This window comes from Symphalangus syndactylus, chromosome 2, assembly GCF_028878055.3.
Source record: "Symphalangus syndactylus isolate Jambi chromosome 2, NHGRI_mSymSyn1-v2.1_pri, whole genome shotgun sequence".
Taxonomy (NCBI): domain Eukaryota; kingdom Metazoa; phylum Chordata; class Mammalia; order Primates; family Hylobatidae; genus Symphalangus; species Symphalangus syndactylus.
The window spans coordinates 23,151,496-23,173,438 of NC_072424.2; the positions used below are offsets into that span (position 1 = coordinate 23,151,496).

A 21,943-nucleotide genomic window follows, 5' to 3' on the forward strand; every position below is an offset into this window, starting at 1 on the left:
ATATTATAAGTAACTACAACCATATGTTCATAATCTCACTATTTGAACCAACAAAGATTGCATAAAATAATAATATTATGTTATTTTCACAAGTTAATGCTGAGATCACTAATAGTAAGTGGGGAAGAATGTGTATAAAAATAAAATTTACATAAATATCAGAGAATCAGACTACACCCTAGAAGGAAGGAATTAGAAGATGAGAAGATGGGTGGGAAACATACTTTTAAAGGAATGCTAATTTACTGGACTACTTACCAACAGGTTTTTCACAGACAAGGCCATTTGCCATAGATGTACAAGGATTAGCTTTTAAGCCTGCCACTGCAGCCCTTTCTAGATATGCACAAAACCCAGAATCATTGGGTTCGCCAGGAAGCCACTGTAGTGTTGTGTTTGTAAAAGGAGACATGTCTTCCCATCCCCAATAGGATATATTGATCTTGCGCAAGCCTACCCAAGGTGATACTTTCTGTAAACAACAGGAAAAGGGGCATTCAAAGAAAGTTAGATGTAAAAATATGGCATATTCCTTAGCAAATAGTTCATTATCATTAAAAATCATATTTGGAAATATATAAAACTGCCTTTCTAATGAGTTTTAGTACTAAGAATAATTAACAATTACAGCATATTTTGGAGAATGATGTAGAATAGAACACCGTTTTTAAAACACAGGTTTTATGTTTAGCTACATGATTGGCATCATTTATTTAGCCTTCATGAACCTCAGTTTCCTCTTCTATAAAGTGGAGATATAATTATTTATCTGATAAGGCAGGATTATTTAAAAACTTAACATATTGTTATTGCTGCTGCTGCTTCTATTACTATTACTACTATCAATGTAATCAGTTATAGGATTAAGACTCTAAAGATAAATTGCCATTATCTACATTGTGAAAATAGAAAATAAAATCAACAAACAATATATAGAGTCTGAGTGAAGACTTCATAACAAGACTTAGCAAAAAGACTTACAGAAGAATAACTGCCTCTCTCTTAGCTCAGACGTCTACAAATAAATTTGGACTTCTACATGATTTTTGGATAAATTAATGTCATATAATTTTATTAATAAAAAACAACAAAAGTAATAAAATCTGATGCTTGTGCCTAAAATTTAACTAAGATTGACAAATGCTACATAACTATTCTTAATGCTGTAATATTTCAAAATTAACTTGAAATAAAAATCTTTACCATATTTATAACCTTAATAATTACTCAATTTTAAAATGTTCTTCTTATATTTAAAAATGATATATTCATGATCCAAGTTACTAATCTTTACAAATTTTTTTAGATTATAAACACCTCTATTTTAATATATATGATAATATATTTATTTTCCAAAATACTAAGCTACCAATATTATATTACAATGTGAAATGATTTCAAAATGCCACATTGTTCTTTTTTTTTTAAACATTATGGAGTACCAGGATAGAGAAAAATGTTTCTCCACCTTAGACATTAACAACATAGAAATAAGATATTTATATCCAGTATTTATTCTAATTATGATGTGCATATGGTCCTAGAGATCTTAAAAGATAGCCACACACCTAGAAATGTGTGCAGAGTACAAATAAAATAAATTTCACATAGTAAACACTCAACAAATGTTTCTTGGATAAAATTTAAATATCTTATAAATTCTTGTTATGACAATAGATCTCATATTGCCCAAGTACTGTACACATAGTAGGTAATCAGTAAATTTTGCTAAACAAAATCCATTAAAATAAAAATTGTTATCTTCCATCATCAGCACAGTGCCTAAAACAAAGATGGTACTTAATAAATAATGTTTCTAATTATAAAAATACACATGCTGCTTCACATTGTGATCAGCATATATTTCATATATTATTCTGAAAAATACTTTGATAAGCAAAAACCTATAACATTCTTACAGATCTTGATAATAACAGCAGGAGTCAATTCAACATAGATATTTCAGATTAACAACTGTGTTTCACATGACAGCAATTCTGCCTATATCCCTGAACTATCTATAGTCAAGACAAGTCATTTAAAATGAAATATTACTCCCTAATTCATCATGATAAAAATCTGAGAGGAAGAGGAAGAAAACAGAAAAATGAAGCTGCTGATAAAACATTTAAAGTAACTATTAGTAAATGAAATGGACAGGCAGTTCATTATCTTATGTAAGATAAATAACTATATTATGAAAATTTACTGCAGCACACCATAAATCACTGTAACATTTCATTAGCCATTTCCAATAAGTAAATGATCATTTGACCCAAGATATCTCTATAAAGTGCATGAATTTGTCAATCTTTATTTGCCAAAAAAGGGTTATCTTCAGTTTATACAAGTGTAATGACTCAGAATTCATTTTATATAAAGATATACATAATTGAATGCCACCTTCCAGAAGTCTCCACCTTTGAAATCTTGCTAAAGTTCAGCTTTCTGATAAAGCAAAACATTCTTCATTTACAGGGCATGCTAGTTAGCATCATATTCCTCAACAAATGGAACTTTTGAATGCGTGATGAACTTATCAAGTCTAAGTTCATCACACATTCAAAATAATTATTAGTTCAATCATTATTACTTATAATAATAGGGAAGAAAAAATGAACACTAACATAACAATCTTGAAATATGCAATCTCAAAAAAGCACATTTCAAGGTTATATTGTAAGAACTAAAAATAATATGGCTTAAGCAAGAAAGAAAACAACAGAGTTCCAATATCAAATACCAGTACTTTCTAAATATAAGGGAATTTGAATCTGCCAATAATAAGCTCTGCATAAGTGGTAGTGAGAACTAATTTTCACATGTTCATTGGTAATTGTCCCTTTTTTTTTTTTTTTAAGACGGAGTCTCACTCTGTCGCCCAGGCTGGAGTGCAGTGGCGCGATCTTGATCTTGGCTCACTGCAAGCTCCACCTCCCGGGTTCACGCCTTTCTCCTGCCTCTGCCTCCTGAGTAGCTGGGACTACAGGCACCCGCCACCACGCCTGGCTAATTGTTTTGTGTTTTTTTTAGTAGAGACGGGGTTTCACCGTGTTAGCCAGGATGGTCTCGAACTCCTGACCTCGTGATCCGCCTGCCTCGGCCCCCCAAAGTACTGGGATTACAGGCGTGAGCCACTGCACCTGGAGAGTAATTGTCCCTTATTTTTTGTAGTAAAAGAAATAAAGCTCCTGGCATCACAAGAATATAAACAGATTTTAACTTAGTTGTTTGTCCCATATGCTAAAAATAAAACTTTACAAATACACCTTGTCACATTCTTCAAAAATATTATAAAACTGATAGGTCTCTCCTATATGCTACCTCATATATCTTATCCTCTAGCCATTAAGCTAGTAGCTCTCAAGACAAGTTAAGAGAAAAGACAGGCATTTCTCTGGCTCTTTACCAATATTTTCATGTGCTGGCCAACTCCAAATCCTATAAGACATAGCTATGGCACTCCTCTAGGAAATTATTCTTAGGTCCACATTACTGGTTAGATGCCTACCCTTTATCTTCATATAGCACCCTGTGTGCATCTATCATTGCAATTATCACATTTCAGCAGAATTGTGTTTGTTTCTTTCTCCAGTAAGCTCTTTGAGAACAGCAACTGTCTTTTGAACTCTGTAATCTCAGAAAGCAGTAGATTGCCAAGTACACTGAAAGTAATAAATGTATACTAAATGAATAACTACTGGTCTATCCTTCACAGAAAAATAGCTACAGTTCACAGAAAAGTAGTTTCCTGAATCAACTGTTCATATAAATACAATTAATATAGTTTTTCTTTACCCTATTAATCCCAGACATAAAAAAAAAACTTATAAGGCCAAGAAGTACCATACTGCAATATCCACTTCAAAATATTTTAATATTTATAAAAGCCAAAGGATATAATTAATTCATCAGTTTTATTAATAGGGAAAAGGCTTTGGCTATATAGACAGAAACTGGGGATAGAAATTAGATTATCCATTATTGATACTCATGAGAAATATACATGCTAATATTAATATATTTCATCACAAAAATTAGGGTTGGCAGTAATAGTGGACTGAGTGTCCATACAAAAATTTCAGGAGTGATGTCAGCAAGATGTCTGACTAGAGACACCTGGTGCTCATCCCTTCCACAAGAGAGGATTGAGACAATTAATAAAGAGCTACGCTTTGACTGGAGTGTCGAAGGGAGAGTGTTGGAGTGCAGTGGGGGAGTGGAGATGCACCTGTGGTGAATGGAAGTCCAGAAAGGCAGCATGGAGGCACCCAGCCTCTGCCCTGTCTTCTCCACCTGGATTGGATCTCTTTAGGATCAGCAGTGACTTCCTGTTATAGGGAATAGGTAAGGAGAAGATCCCCACCCGCCCCCATTGCTACCAAAAACACCTACAATCCTCACTGCAGAAGAATCCCACAGTCCTTACAAGCTCTGAGCCCAGTTTAGAAAGCTGCCAGGAATTCCCTCAGCTGCATTGCCCTCAATTAAGAATACAAGGGGCGCACTTCTCATTCCCTACCCAAGCCCTGTGAGCCAAGATGCTGCAGCATGGTGCCATCTTGAGACTAGAGCCACCTCAGGAGTGTACCTTGCTCAAGTGTCCAGTAGCCTCTGCACCTCTCCAGTACTGCAGTTCATTTTCATTCCACCAAGCCCACACAGGCAGCTGAATGCCACAACCCCAGCTGAACAGAGCCTAGGTCCAGCATTGGCTGTGACTCTGGTCCTACACAGCAGGGAAACCAATCCCCACCACTGCACTTCTGAGCCAAAGGAATGTTCTGGCAGTCCCACACAGGACAATGTGGTCCTTGAGCCAGCCGAGCCAGTCCAACCATTGCATGCCCTCCCCCAAGCAGGAGAGGCCCTTGAGCCTCTGTGCAGCTAATACGCCCCTAGGCCAGAGGAGCGGCTACGTGCCTGCACTCAGGGCCTGAGAAACAGCCACATTGCAACCTCTCCAGGCAGGCCTTTGGCTTGCCTAAAAGCCTTGCACTGGCAATCAGGGCCTAGAAACAGTTCCACAGGCTGCCACTGCTGGGCATGCCTCCATGCAATACAAGCAGCCATGAGTCCACATACAGCACCTGAGAAACACCTCTACAGGCCACCCCTGGCAGGCACACCCACAGGCTAGCCAGGAAGCCATATAAGCATATCCTGGGCCTGAGACACAACCCCATGAGGCATTCCCAGCAGATATTCCCCCAAGCCAGCCAAGCAGCAATGCACCTGCATCCTGGGATTAAGAAATAGCCCTGTGGGTTGTTCCTGGCAAGCAAGCCCCCAGGACAGCCAAGCAGCCTTGAACCTGTCTCCTGGGCCTGAAAAACAGTCTCAAAGGCCAACCCTAAAAAACATCTTTCCAGGCCAACTGAGCAGCTATACACTCACATCTTAAGCTTGAAAAACAATCTCATAGGTTGTTCCTGGCAGGCAACCCCCAGGTCAGCCAAGTGACTACATGCCTATGCTCCCAGAGTGAGAGTCCTGTGGCCTCAACCCCAGCAAGCCAGAATGCAAGTTGCCCTATCCACTGTGTGTACTCACATGCCCATAATCTGAGAAACAGCAAGGTGAGCACACTCTCCAACAAAGCCACACCACCACTGCTACAAACTATCTTTGCAAAGGCTACCAAGACACTTGAAAATGTCACTACTATGTCACTAGTGTAGATTATAGCTGAAGAAACTACATGTAGACTACACTACTTCATCTACCTAGAACCAATACCAATACACCCCATTGAACTAATACCCCAAGACCCATTCATACTAATAATTCTTTCCATACAAAACCTACTCCATAAAATTGGAAGAATTTTATGTAGGAATTCCTACATAAAATGTATGAATACATCAAACATTAAACATAAAAAAAAAAAACATGATATCCCCAAAGGAAAACAATATTTCTCCAGGAATAGAACCCAACATAAGTAAACATATGAAATATCAGAAAGAAAATTCAAAATAATCTTAAGGAACTTCAGTGAGATACAGGAGAAGACAAATAGACAATTCAACAAAATAAGGAAAACAATTCATAATTTGAATGAAAAATTCAACAACAGAGATATTAGAAAAAAAGAACAAAATAAATCCTAGATCTGAAGAATTCAATGAATAAAACTTGAAAAATGCAACAGAGAGCTTCAACCACAGACTTAACTATGCAGAAAAAAATAATTACTCTTTCTTCTTTTTTAACAGAGATGGAATCTTGCTATGTTGCCTAGGCTAGCCTCAATCTCCTGGGCTTACAAGTGATCCTCCCACCTCAGCATCCCAAGTAGCTAGGACTACAGGTTCACACCACCATGCCCAGCTAGAAGAATCACTGGACTTAAAAGCAAATAACACAGGCAACAAAAAAAAAAATAGAATATGGAGTGAAGAAGGCCTACAGCATTTACCAGAAACATTTAGTGAAAACCTATTTGTATTATAGGCACTACAAAAGAGAACAGAAGGGAACAGGTGTCTAGAAATATTTAATAAATCACTTGAAAACTTTCCACGTCTTCAGAAAGAAATGGACATCCAGGTCGAGGAAGCTTAAAGAACACCAAATAGATTCAGCCTATACAGGTCCTCTCTAATGCACACGATACTCAAATCATCGACAATCAAACATGAAGAATTCTAAAAGCAGCAAGAGAAAAGCGTAAAGTCAAATATAGGAAAATCCCCATTTCAACAATAGTGAATTTCTTAGCAGAAACCATAAAGGTCAAGAGGAATGGAATGATATATTCAAACTATTGAGAAGAAAACAAAAAAAAACTGTCAACCACAAATATTATACCCAGCAAAGCTATCCTTCAGAAATTAAGGAGAAATAATATCTTTCACAGACAAAATCTAATGAAATTGATCACCAATAGACTAGCCTTACAATAAATGCTCAAAGGAGCCTAACATCTAGAATGGAAAAGATGATAACCACCATCATGAACACATACAAAATTTTAAAACTCACTGGTAGAGCCAATACACTAAGGAGAAAGAGAAAGAAATAAAACCGTATCACTACAGAAAGCCATGTAACTACAAAAATAAACAATAAGAGAGGAAGAAAGGAACAAAGGATAGAAAGGATATACAAAGGAAGAAAAGATGTATGAAAACCAGAAAACAACCAATAAATTGACAAGAATAATTCTCACCTTCCAATAATAACCTTGAAAGTAAATAAATTCCCTTACTTAAGAGATATAGATTGTCTGCAGGTATTTTTTTAAAAAATAACTAACAATATACTGCCTACAAGAAACTTGCCTCACCTGGACAGACATATATAGACTAAAAGTGAAGGGATGAAAAAAGATATTCCATGCAAACAGAAAGAAAAAGTGAACAGGAGTAGCTACACTTATATCAGACAAAGCAGACTAACTCAAAAGCTGTAAAAGAGATAAAGAAGCATATTATACAATAAGAAAGGGATTAATTTGGTAAGAGACTATAAATTATAAATATACATGCACCCAATGCTGGAGCACTTAGATATATAAGGAAAATATTATTAGATATAAAAAGAGAAATATGCCCCAAAACAATAATACTTGGAGACTTCAACACCATGCTCTCAGCATTGGACAGATGATCTAGACAGAAAATCAGCAAAGAAACATCAGATTTAAACTGCAGCATAAACCAAACGGACCTAACAGACATTTACAGAACACTGTACTGAAGAATACACATACTTTTCATTAGCATGTGGAACATTCTCCAGGAATTACCATATATGGTAGGACACAAAACAAATATCAACAAAATTTTAAAAATAAAAATCATACCAAGTATCTTGCATGACCACAATGGAATAAAACTAGACATTAGTAAAAAGAGGAACATTCAAAACAACGTGAATAAATGGAAATTAAACAATATAGTCCTCAATTAACACTGGGTGAAGAAAGAAATTAAGAATGAAATTTAAAAATTACTTAAGACTGCTGAAAACAGAAACACAACATACCAAAGTCTGTAGGATATAGCAAAAGGAGTACTGAGAGGGAAGTTTATAGTAATAAATGTCTACATCAAAAAAAACAAACAGAATGATTTCAAATAAACACCCTAATGTTGCATCTCAAAGAATTAGCAAAGTAAGAAAAAACCAAATCCAAAATTAGAAGAAGGAAAAAAATAAAGATCATGGCAATCATGATCTTTATTGAAATGAAATCAGGACTAAAATAATACAGAAGATCAATGACACAAAATGTCGGTCTTGTTCAAAAAATAAAGAAAACTGATAAACCATTTGCTAGACTAAACAAGAAAGAGAAAGGACCCAAATAAATAAAATCAGAAGTGAAAATTCAGGAGACATTAAAATAACACAGAAACATAAAGGGTCATTAGAGACTACTATAAACAACTACATTCCAAGAAATTGAAAACTTACAGGAAATGAATAAATTTCTGGACACATGCAACCTAGAAATTGAACGAAAAAGAAATAGAAAACTTTAAAATACCAACAAAATTCATGATTTTGAATGAATGATGAAAAGTCTCACAACAAAGAAAAGTCCAGGACCAGATGGCTTCACTGCTGAATTCTACCAAACCTTTCAAAAATAATTAAAACCAATTCTTCTCAAATTATTTCAAAGAACTGAAGGAGAGGGGATTTTCTTAACTCATTCTATGAGGTCAGCATAACACTGATACCAAAACCAGACAAGGACATTTAAAAAAAAAAAAAAAACCTAGAGGCCAATATCTCTGATGAACATATGCAACAATGCTCAACAAAATACTAGCAAAATGAATCCAACAATATCAGAACAATACACACCATGACCAAGAAGGATTTATCCAAGGGCTACAAGGATGGTTCAACCTACATAAATTAATAAACATCAAATATCACATCAATAGAAGGACAAAGACCATACAATCATCTCAATAGATGCAGCAAAAGCATTCAACAGAATTCAACATCTCATCAAGATAAAAACTTAAATTAGGTATTTACATAGGAATTACCTAATTTAGGAAGGAAATAAATAAATAAATACCTCTATTTAGGAAGGAATGTACCTGAAAATAATAAAGGCCATATATGACAAACCCACAGCTAACATCATACTGAATAGGAAAAGCTAAAAGCCTTTCTTCTAAGAATTGGAACAAGACAAGGATGCCCGTTCTCACCACAATTATTTAACATAGCACTGTAAGTCCATGGCCAGGGCAATTAGGCAACAGAAGAAATAAAAGACACCCAATTGAAACAGAAGAAGTCAAAGTGTCCCTGTTTGAGATGATATGATACAGAGAAAAACTTAAGACTCTTATACAAGAACTAGAAAGAAATTATTTAGGTAGATAGGGAGGGTAAGAGAGTCCTCAGCAAGCCTTCCCTTTTAACAAAAAGCAGCTCCAAAATCATTATTTTTCTAACAAAGAGCAGACAGAGATAAGAAAGCTGGAAGCTTACACCAGTGAATGCCGGCAGCTGTGCCACTAGGTAAAGGCTACGTGGGGGCCAGGCATGTTCAACTTGGAGGCTACATCTTCCCTTTTCTTTGTCAACCACGTGTACAGTAAAGGAACAGGCAACATGGCACTGGCCAAGTAGAGAACCCATCTGCATAATAAAAGATTAGGGTGGGGCAGCCAGCTTCTTCACTATGTAAATGGCACACCTGGTCAGATCAATCTTTTGGGCTCTATGTAAATCAGACACCACCTCCTTAAGCTTGTCTATAAAACCCCATGCATTTCACCACAGAACTAGAAGACCCACTCCAGAGCCCCTCTCTCTCTGCAGGAGAGAAAGGTTTTCTCTTTCACCTATTAAACCTCTGCTCTTTTTTTGGGTGGGGGTGGGGGGTTGCAGTTTCACTCTTGTCACCCAGGCTGGGGTGCAGTGGCACCACCTCAGCTCACTGCAACCTCCGCCTCCCAGATTCAAGCAATTCTCCCACCTCAGCCTCCGAAGTGGCTGGGATTACAGGCGCCCGCCACCAGGCCCAGCTAATTTTTTATATTTTTAGTAGAGACGGCGTTTCACCTTGTTGGCCAGGCTGGTCTCAAGCTCCTGATCTCAGGTGATCTATTCACCTCAGCCTCCCAAAGTGCTGGAATTACAGGCATGAGCCACCATGCCCGGCAACCTCTGCTCTTAATGTCACTCCATGTATGTCTGTGTCCTTGATTTCCTTGGTGTGAGGCAAAGAACCTCGGATATTACCCTGGAGGAATGACACCACTTCAACTCTACCAGAAAACTCTTAGTACTGATAAACTAATTCAGCAAAGTTTCAGGTTACAAAATCAACACACAAAAATCGGTAGCACTTCTATACACAAACAACGAACTAGGTGGAAAATAAATCAAGAAGGTAACACCATTTACAATACTTAGAATTAATTTAACCAAGAAGGTAAAACACCTCTACAAAAAAAAAACTACAAAACACTGATTAAAGAAACTGAAGAGTATCCAAACAAATGGAATGACATTCCATGCAAATGGATCAGAAGACTTAATATTGTTAAAACAACCATGCTACTCAAAGCAATCTACAGACTCAATGTACTACCTATAAAATACCAATGACATTGTTCACAGAAATAGGAAAAGCAATCCTAAAACTTGTATGGAACAAAAAAGAGCCCTAATAGCCAAAGCAATCCTGAGCAAAATGAACAAAGCTAGAGCTATCAAAGTACCAGGCTTCAAAATACACTACAAAGTTGTAGTAAACAAAATAGCATGGTACTGGTATAAAAACATACACATACACCAATGGAAGAGAATAGAGAACCCACAAATAATTCACATAGCTGCAGCCAGCTGATTTTTGACAATTACACCAAAACATGCATAGGGGAAAGGACAATCTCTTCAATAAATAGTGCTAGAAAAACTGGATCTCTATATGCATTACAATTAACTAGACCCCCACCTCTTACCCTGTACAACAACAACAACAAAAACATGGATCAAAGAACTAAATTTAAGGCCCAAAACAATAAAACTACTAGAAGAAAACATACGAAAAAACTTCAGGAATGGGTTTACGAAAAGATTTTATGAACAAGACCTCAAAAGCACAGGAAACAAATGCAAAAATAAACAAATGGGATTATATAAAAACAAAAAGCTTCTGCACAGCAAAGGAAACAACACAGTGAAAAGACAACCTACAGAAAGGGAGATTATATGGTTTGGCTGTGTTCCCATCCATATCTCATCTCGAATTACCACGTGTTGTGGGAGGGATCTGATGGGAAGTAATTGAATCATGGGGGCAGGTCTTTCCTGTGCTGTTCTCATGATAGTGAATAAGTCTCACAAGATCTGATGGTTTTAAAAAGAGGAATTCCCCTTCACAAGCTCTCCCTCTCTTTCCCCGCTGCCATCCGTGTAACATGTGACTTTCTCCTTCTTGCCTTTTGCCATGATTCTGAGGCCTCCCCAGCCATGTGGAACTGTAAGTCCATTAAACCGCTTTTTCTCCCCAGTCTCAGATATGTCTTTATCAGCAGCATGAAAACAGACTAATAGGAGAAAATATTGGTAAACTATTCATTTGATAGGGAATTAATATCCAGAATATATAAGGAACTAAAAATTTTCGACAGCAAAAAACCACAATCTGAATTAGAAAAGAACGAATGATCTGAACAGACATTTCCCAAAAGAAGACATACAGGCTGGACACGGTGGCTCATGCCTGTAATCCCAGCACTTTGGGAGGCCAAGGCGGGTGGATTACCTGAGGTCAGGAGTTCGAGACCAGCCTGGCCAACATGGTGAAACCCCGTCTCTACTAAAAATACAAAAATTAGCTGGGCGTGGTGGTACACGCCTGTAATCCCAGCTACTCGGGAGGCTGAGGCAGAAGAATTGCTTGAGCCCAGGATACGGAGGTTGCAGTGAGCCAAGATCATGCCACTGCACTCCAGCCTGGCCAACAGAGCGAGACTCTGTCTCAAAAAAAAAAAAAAAAAAAAAAAAGACACACAAGTGACCAACAAAAGTGTGAAAAAAATGGTCAACATCACTAATCATCAGGGAAACACAAATAAAAACCACAACGAGATATCATCTCACCTCCAGATGTCTATTATCAAAAAGTCAAAATACTGGTGAGGATGCAGGGAAAAGGGAATTCTTATACGTTGTTGGTGGGAATGTAAATTAGTACAGCCCTATGGAGAACAGTATAGAAGTTCCTCAGAAAACTACAAATAGAACTATCATTTGTTCCAGCAATCCCACTACTGGGCATTTATCCAAAGGAAAGAAAATCAGTATCTCAATGGGATACCTGCATTCTCATGTTTATTGCAGCACTATTCACAATAGCTAAGATGTGGAACCAACCTGGGTTTCCAACAAGAAAAAAATAGATAAACAAAATGTGGTACATATATGTAAGGGGATAATATTCAGTCATCAAAAAAGAATGAAATCCTGTCATTTATGGCAACATGGATGGAAGTGGAGGACATTTTGTTAAGTAAAATAAGAGAGGCCCAGAAAGTTACACATCTTGTGTTCTCATTCATAAGTGGAAGCTAAAAAAAAAAAACAACAGTTGATCTTATAGAAGTTAAATGTAGAGGAGAGGTATTAGAGGCTGGGAAGAGTAAGGGGAAAGGGAGGGATAAGAAGAGATTTATGAAAGGATTGAAAATTACAGCTCGATAAGATGAATAAGTTCTAATGTTCTATAATAATGTAGGATGACTGTTGTTAACAATAATATATCACATAGTTTCTAATGGCTAGAAGGAGAATATTGAATGTTGCCAACACAAGTAAATGATAATAAATGTTTGAGATAATGGATACGCTAATTTCCCTGATCTGCTCACTATGCATTATATGTATTAAACCAGCTCTATGTACCCCATAAATACATACAATTCTTCAGTGACAATAAAATAAATTTTAATAGAAGCTTGAACAAAAAAATGTACTTACTATAGAAAAATTAAGACATTTTTGCACCATCAGTTTCAACATTAACTATTTACCAGATAAATTCATTTAGTTACCTAAAAATTCATTGCCTAAATAATGCTTCCTGGAAATAGTAGTAATGGCAGTAGTGGGAACAAAGACATAAAAATAGTACCCTTTAAAATGGAAATAGTAAAAATTGTAACCAAAGTTAACTCTCAAAAATAAATTTTTCTATATTCTTTACATGCAGTATCTCATTTATTACCCACAATAAACATATGAAGTAGCCATGATTATTATGCCAGTTTACAAATGAGAAACATAGAGCTAGGGATGTTAACTTGCTACTAAGTTGTAGAAATAAGCATATGTCCAGATTTTATGCTGTCCACCATTTTGATATGCTATCTACAATGCTTCTTTAAAGTAAGCTATAACAAGTAAGCATTACTTGTTTCTATATAGCAAGTAATTGGTAACATAGTCATCTCTCTGTATCCATGGAGGATACGGAGGTCCCTTGTGGATTCTAACATCCATAAATATCACATCCCTTAAGTAATATAAAATGGCATAGTAATCCAAGTAACCTATCCATATCCTCCCATATACTTAAAATCATCTCTAGATTATTACTGAATACAATGTAAATGTTATTGAATAGCTGTTATGCTGTATTGTTTAGAGACTAATGGCAAGAAAAAAAGTCTGTACATGTTCAGTACGGACACAACCATACTTTTTAAAAATATTTTTCATTTGCAGTTGGTTGACTCCGTGAATGCAGAATCCATAGATACAAAGGATCGACTATAATTGCTCTGAAAAGTTTTCAAGCAAAAATTGTTTCTGCCACACTATACCAAGTGGAGTTATAATTCTTAAATTATATACTCTTTAAGTGCATCTATTCATATAAGATCACTTCTTGGTAAGGTAATACAGTGGTTTACTCTGCAAAAAGTGGTAATTTACAAAACCTTATTACCTTATTACTTATACAAAATAAGTCTTCTGCCAATTCACTTGAGAAATCAATTTCAATTTTATTTCTAAAATTAGCAACAATAATGTATTAAAACAAAAAAAAATCATTTCAAATAATTATGAAATTATCATAGCATATTTCCATAATGTAAACAAGTAGAAATGTTACCTGTTGTGTATACTTTTGTATTTCATCCAGAACAAATTCTACTTCTTTTGAGGTTGTTAATGAAGCAAGATTTCCACTAAGATTATAGCAATAAAGTTTTGCATTGTCATAGTTTTCTCTACTGGAATTGACTCTAAGACAAGCATCCCCAACATGACTCCATCCTTCTCCACAAAGATGAGCTAGTAAGAAAAAAAATGTGTCTTATTGTTAGATTACCAAAAAGCAAATGTATTTTCCAATTATTTCAAAGTACTTCTGTATTTGTTTAAATTATTTTTGAAATAAAACATACAAAATATCTCAATATAATATTTCAAATAAATTTTTTCTAATAGTTTGGTAGAGAATGAAAGCAGAACATCACAATTTTTTCTTTAAATCTTAAACATAAGATAAATTGTGGCTCTATGACATCTGTTAAATGTGTTGACTGCTAGGTTTTCTGTGTAACATCTGGTATATTGGCATATGGTATTTCAATAAGTAAAATCACTACTATATTTATGTCCCAAGGTCTAGTGTACATAAGAAAAGATTACTTTAATAGAAAAACAACAAGTTTATAACAAAAGCAGTTTCAAAGTTACTCCTATAAGTGAAGCTAATTGACCTCTAAATCTAATTTCTATAGCTCAGGTATATAGTTGTGGTATAAGTTGGGTTCTTTGATTCTTTCATAAGTGTGGGTAGAGAAGTCTCATTTTACTTATGATTAGTAAAGGAGCTATGATCTTTCCTTACTAATGTTTATTTTTACACAATTATTCATGTCTTTCTAAAGATGAAACACACTGTTCAGTAATAGTGGTTTATCTATAGAATCCAAATTAACTTGAAACACCGTTTTCTAAAACACAGGTTTATATAATAAATATATTAATAAGGCTAAACTTTAGTGTGCACTAATTAACAATAGTGTTTCATTAATATACTGATCTATAAAGTTAGACTACATTTTAGTTTCTATATCATATGAAATGTATTAGCGCCTCTAGCCTTGTGTGAAGGACCTTGGATATATTGCTGCAACTCTTATAAAATTGTTTTAAAGCAGCTGTTCTCAAATTTTTCGTCTTTAAGTCTTAAAAATTATTGAGGATCCCACAGAACTTCTCTTTATGCATGCTATATCTACTGATTTGGAGCGTTTTAAAATTAAAAATGGTTTTAAAATTAAAAAGGTAACTTTAACAAATACATCTATTTATTCATTTAAAATAATAATTTTAAACCCCACTATAAATGCACTCTTCCAGCTGCTGAGATGTCTTGCCCCCTATGGTATACAAATAGGCCCAAAGGAGATGTATCTCAAATTCCCTTCCCAAGGGAAAGTAGCTGACAATTCAAATTAGACCTCAGCATCAAAAAATAAAGAAGGATTAATGAATGAATAGGGGATGGAAAGGCAGAGAGATCAGGGATAGTGCAGATAAAGCAATATGTTAATTGTAGAATCTAGAATGTAGGTATCGGGTGTCCTCTCCACAATTATTTCTGTTTTTTAATATTTCTGTTTTGATATTTCATAACAAAATGTTGAAGGGGAACATGACAACTTAATAGCATATTTTATTTTTATTGTTTTAGATTTCTGTAAATGTCTTTAATATTTGGCATTTGACAGCTATATTCTCATACCTTCTTCTACATTCAGTCTATTGGAATAGCATACATCAGATAGCCGTTATAAAACTCCATGGTAAACCCATAACAAATGGAGTATTTTAAAAGCAAATAATGTCTCAGTACTATTAGTCTTCACCACATGGACCCACTCGAAAGTGTCTTGGGGACTCCTGTTCATTCATGGTTGCTGCTCTAAGGATTAAATTGGGTACCATGAATAACTCACAGCAATTGGAACAAAGTAATCCCTCAATAAACTATAATTATTATTTAATAAAACTGTGTAGCATGTCCTGGTTTTCAGTTTGAAGCTATATCTGTTTCAATTTTCCCAGTCATTTTAAATCCAAAATACTAAAAAACTTCTCCTTACAGTGCAAAAGTTTTCTTAAATTATGGTTTTTTCTCACCTTACTGAATCAAGGAAGAATTTAGATTATTATTGCCTGTCTCCTCATTTATTTTTTAGTGAGAACAAAAATAGTTCATTGACAAATCATACAAATAAAAACAAATGCATGGGCCTTTGTGGCTAAACTAAATTATACTACCAAACCAAATATTTTTATACTTCAGGCTTTTGTAGTATTGAGCATCAACTTAGCAGTGGGGTTAAAAGGAAGGCAATTAATTTATAATGAGTTTAGTGAGATAAATTCAAATTGCCAAGCTCATATGAGATCAATGTAAAAAAAATGCAATACACCAATTGTCATGGAATTGTACAACTGCTCTACAGACTGGGCCCTCTATTTAGAGTATTCGCTTCCTTGAGATAAGCTGAATGGAAATCAAATGATATATAGCCAGTTGGCTGCTTAGTAACTATGAATTAAGAAAAGGGAATTTGTGCATAATATATTTCATTATATCTCCAAAATAATAGCCTGGTCAAGTGAAGCCTTTATAACAAAGCAACATTTTTTTCCTAGGGAATGAGTAGATGAGTACTACCAAAAGTAATTTTACTATCATTTTTCCAAACTTCCACTGGCAACTAATTTCTATTCTTATCAAAGTAATATTCCTTTAAATATATACATTCCTTCATTCAAATCTTATTTTGGTCCTAGATTAACCTTGTCATTTTAAGGAAACTTTGTAAATATTTTCATTGATCTACATTTTCATTTTATAGTTTAATTCTTAGAGATCAATACCACTTTCAACTTCTTAGTATCATCTCACTGTTGCTTCTTAAATCCTGCCTACTGCATTATCAATACTATCTTTCTCAAAATGAGCACACATGCACATCGCACTGTTTAAAAGCTTTAAGGGCCAGTATGTAAACAAAATTCAAAGTATGAATGACATTCCAGCACCTCAATGGTATGTTCGTTTGTTTGTTTTTGAGACAGAGTCTCACTCTGTCACCCAGGCTGGGGTGCAATGGCGTGATCTCTGCTCACTGCAACCTCCACCTCCTGGGTTCAAGTGATTCTCCTGCCTCAGCCTCCGGAGTAGATGGAATTACAGGTGCCCACCACCACACCCAGCTAATTTTTGTATTTTTAGTACAGACGAGGTTTCACCATGATGGCCAGGCTGGTCTTCAGCTCCTGACCTCAAGTGATCCACCCACCTCAGCCTCCCAAAGTGCTAGAATTACAGGCGTGAAACACTGTACCTGGCCTCAATGGTATTTTTAAAGGCAGAATAATTTTGATTTTCATTACATGAACTTGTAAGAAAGATTCTCTTTCAGACAAATTCTGTGATGGAATTTTCCAATATGTTTTAGAATTACATAGGCCAGACACTTTTCTTTAAAAGAAAAAAAAAACCCTGGGATAAAGAGAGGCAAAATACTAAACAGAAATAAAACACCTAGTTAATAGCTACAACTCAGTTATTTACAAGCCACATAATTTTGAGCATATCACTTAACCAGCATGGATCTCAGTTTATCTGTATAACAAGCAGGACTGGTTAAATGCCTGTATTACCTTTCAATTTTCTAATTTTATCTTTTACATTTCAAAGGAAGAGTACTTAGCATCCACTAGCAATGTTAACTGTGAAAAAATGAAATTACTTTTAAAAATGAGCTTTGCTGTAGTTTGTAAAATTCAGATTCTCATAAAAGCAGACAACATTTATTATAAGAAATGTATTTATTATAAAAGTATATTATATATAGGATAATATGTTATATAAAAATATAATTTATATTATATATTTTTAAATGTAATATAATAAATATATAAATTTATGGTTTAAATTTATTAAATATATAAATTATATATTTATAGTTAAAATTACTAGATATATAATTTTAATAAATATGTTACATATTATATAAGTAATATATTTATGTATTTATTGTTAATATATTATATATATAATATTTTTAAAACCCTGGGATACAGAGAGGGAAAATATATAATATATATATTCTGGGATACAGACAGGCAAAATATATAATATATAATAAATATGTTGTATATTATTATTGCCTTAAAATATTTTTTATAAATGTTATAATATATAACGAAAATATGCACTGAGTTTGGAAAATAAAGGGCACTTAAAATATGACAAAATGTTAATATTTGTTAAATCTGAATATTAAGTCTGAATGCTTATTATTTTCTACATTTTTAAGATTTTTTTCAATAAAAAATTATCTAATCAATTCAACAGTATCATAAACATATGAACACCTTAAAATAATTGGAAGCAAATATGTAATCAAAAAACTTTTCTTGTAGAAACAGTGCTATTAGTACTACAATATTATAGGTTGATATTTGTTATGACTTTAATTTTAGAAAATGTAGTGTCCTTACTAAATGTACTTTTCTATGTCAGTATTTATCTGTAGACCATAAACTCATTTACTAAATTTTGAAATCTTTACCTGGCAAAGCCTGGCATTCTTGCTGTCTCTGATCCCACTGGCAATTCAAGTTTAGTGAACAGCTTTTACAGCTGGTAAGTTTGTTACAAATCTGCTCATTTCTCACATGACATTTGGTGTAGTTCTTGACAGACTAGAAAATTAAAAGAGCATGTTATTTTTCACCTTTGTAGAGCAATGATTCTTAAACTTCAGTGTATATTTAAATCCTCTGGTGAACTTTAAAATAAACATTTCTAACTCTAAATACAATTCAACTGAATCAGACTCTCTCTTATTTCATTAGTTTATTAAATTAAATTAGACTTGGCCTAAAGCTGCCTCTATAAGTGGTGAACTATAACCTAATTTAGGATTAAACAAACTGCAATCTAACTTACAAGCATATTCTTGTAACAGATAGCTGAGTCTCAGCCAATCACAGCAATAGAGGCATGTGTTTCAATGGACAAACTGCAAAATATTCAAACAAGGTATTATAAACACAATGGCATTAGGCAAAGCTAACTACACTGCCTTGTTCAAAGGTATTACAAATTAAAATGGCAATCATATCCACTCCCACTGGAAAACATAGATTGACCCCTTATAAAATGGTTACTGGAAGGCCTATGCCCCTAATAATAGAACCTCATGTATCTACTGCTTTTATAAACTCTGACATGACTTGATATTGCAAGGCTTTAATGCATTTTGCCAAAGTATATTTTCACCAGATAGAAGAAGCCCCCATGAACTGATGACAACCAGACCTTTCTTGGTTTACACCCTGGAGATTGGGTCTTTTCAAAAGAGACACCAGAGAAAGACTGCCCTTGGAGTCAGCTGCAAGGGACTACACGAAGTTCTTCTCTGCAGCAAAACTTCAGGGCCTTGAGCCGGAGCCTTGGATCCACATTTCTCAATTTAAGAGGACCCTTCCAGTCTCAGGACAGTACACCCACTGGAAACCTCAAGGCAAAACTGACCAGGGACCTTTCTCCTCAGAAACAATGACATCCTAGACATGAACAGCTTTCCCAAGAGGACGGATCAAGACTTCTTTCCATAGTCACCATGAAACCATGGTCCTTTTCCTCTTTTCTCTGTTTTTATTTTTTATGTATACCCAGGAAGATAACATGCTTATTATGATTTCATAATCAATAGCTTTTGCAGGGAACGTAACTGAATGTTGGATATGTTATGTTAAACCTAAATCCTTAAATGATCTTAGAGATTCTCTGCTTCACCTTCTAACAAATTTCTCTGATGTTCTAAGAGCAGTATCTGGTCCTTTGTATAGGGTTAGGCTTTTAGATTCACACATCAGGTTCTTTGTTTAAATCTAACAGTAGTCAAAACCTATAATGAGGGATTTGCAGTTACATTATGACAGAAATTGAATAGGATAACCAAAAGAAAGATAATTCAACAGTTTGTAGAGAAATTTATCACCTATCCCTTTAATTGTCAAGATCCTTCGACCATGCAATGATTTCATAATGGAGAAATCTTACTAGTGCTTTTCTACTGTGGCCCCTAACACACAAGGAAAGGAACTGTCTGTCGTGCCTCTCCAGGGTATATTTTTATCTGTATAGGATTTAACAACCAACCATATATGTGAGCAACTCCATGTCTCAATAAGTGGAAAACGTCAAATACGGATTTTAACAGTAATACCGTTAGAAATGTCAGGATTATTTCCAATAACCAATTGGAAATTGAACATTGGTCTACACCTCTTAATTTAACTATAGAATAAAGAGGAGTTTGCCAGGATGTCTAAGTATCTCTAAACAGGCATCTTTTGGTAGAATGCTCCTTCCCTGGCTTGGCATAAATGTAAATGAGACTATGATTAGAAATCTGTCTGAAACATTAGCTACTATAGCAGAAATTGGCTACAGTTGCCCATCAAACATCTTTAAATTCTCTTGCTAAAGTTGTTTTAGATAACATGATTGCTTTGGCCTATCCGTTAACTGAAGAGGGAAGAGTGTGTGCAACATATGACACCTCCTACTGCCCTTGGAAAATTATGTCCGACATGATAGAAATTCAGTTTTAAGAAATCAACAAACAAGACAATTGATTAAAACAAGCAGATTCCTCTTCTGGCTTGTTGTTGATATATTTGATTTTGACCAATTTGATTCATGGGAGCACCTATTAAGAAGTATACTTCAGTCTCTTAATATTACCCTCATGATAGTCATTATAACAGTCTCCTTAGTATGACATATCCTCTCTAGAGTCTTTATTATTATTTTATTTATTTATTTATTTTTTTGAGACAGAGTCTTGCTCTGTCGCCCAGGCTGGAGTGCAGTGGTGCAATCTCGGCTCACTGCAAGCTCCACCTCTCGGGTTCAAGCCATTGTCCTGCCTCACCCTCCCGAGTAGCTGGGACTACAGGCACCCACCACCACACCCGGCTAATTTTTTATATTTTTAGTAGAGATGGGGTTTCACCGTGTTAGCCAGGATGGTCTCGATCTCCTGACCTCATGATCCACCTGCCTCTGCCTCCCAATGTGCTGGGATTACAGGTGTAAGCCACTGTGCCTGGCCCCTCTCAAGTCTTAAATGTTCATATGCAGCCATCTGTTATACATCAGATGGTCTCACTATAGTTAAAATAACAAAAACACAAAGAGAATATAAAAAAAATCATCCAACTGACTTGACATTGCAAATTGTGAATTCCATATTCAGACCAAACAAGTCCATTATGATAGTGACAGAAAGTAGTATTAGTGCCTAAGGTTTTTGGTCAATTTCTCAAAACTGACAGCTGGCCAAAAGGGGAGATTAAATTAAATTTGGCCTGATTTAGTATGTAAACAAACTGCAACCTAATTTATGAGTGTATTCTTATAACTGATAGCTTAGTCTCAGCTAATCACAGCAGCTGAGCTTCAGCCAAACACATGTTGCCACTGATCAGACTACTTCCATACAAGGCAAATGCCTCATCACACCATGCCCATATAGGGAAAATGGTGACCTGTAGCCAGTCAAGATGTTCCTAAATGTCACTTCCTTTTTCTGTCTAAAAATACTTCCTGCCCACATTGATAGGTGGAGGTGTCCGAAGCTCTTGGTTCAGAATGCTGCTCAATTCATGAATCAGTCTTTGTTCAAATAAGCTCTGCTAAATTTATTTTGTCTTAAGTTTTTCTTTTAACAAGTTAAACTATTGTTCTTGGAATTGGAATGAATGTTTATTAAAAAATAAAGTGTGCAAATTACATAATTTGAAACAGGCACCATCTAATGAAAACTTTTTCCAGTGAATTCGAAAACAGCCTTCCAATTCAAAAAATAAAATCATGTACAAAGTCATTTCCATTAATGAT

The 21,943-nt window shown here is 35.0% G+C and overlaps 1 protein-coding gene across 4 annotated transcripts in view; it reads right to left on the bottom strand.

The window, feature by feature from the left end:
• The window catches only part of ATRNL1 (attractin like 1), an 861,353-nt gene that overhangs the window by 645,198 nt on the left and 194,212 nt on the right, over positions 1–21,943 (bottom strand). For all 4 annotated transcript variants that reach the window (XM_055248210.2, XM_055248235.2, XM_055248225.2 and 1 more), the window contains exons 14-16: positions 18,600–18,732; positions 14,105–14,286; positions 259–472 (exon numbers count right to left, since the gene is read on the bottom strand). In XM_055248210.2, the coding sequence (XP_055104185.1) occupies positions 259–472; positions 14,105–14,286; positions 18,600–18,732 (529 nt within the window). The remainder of the gene's footprint in view (positions 1–258; positions 473–14,104; positions 14,287–18,599; positions 18,733–21,943) is intronic.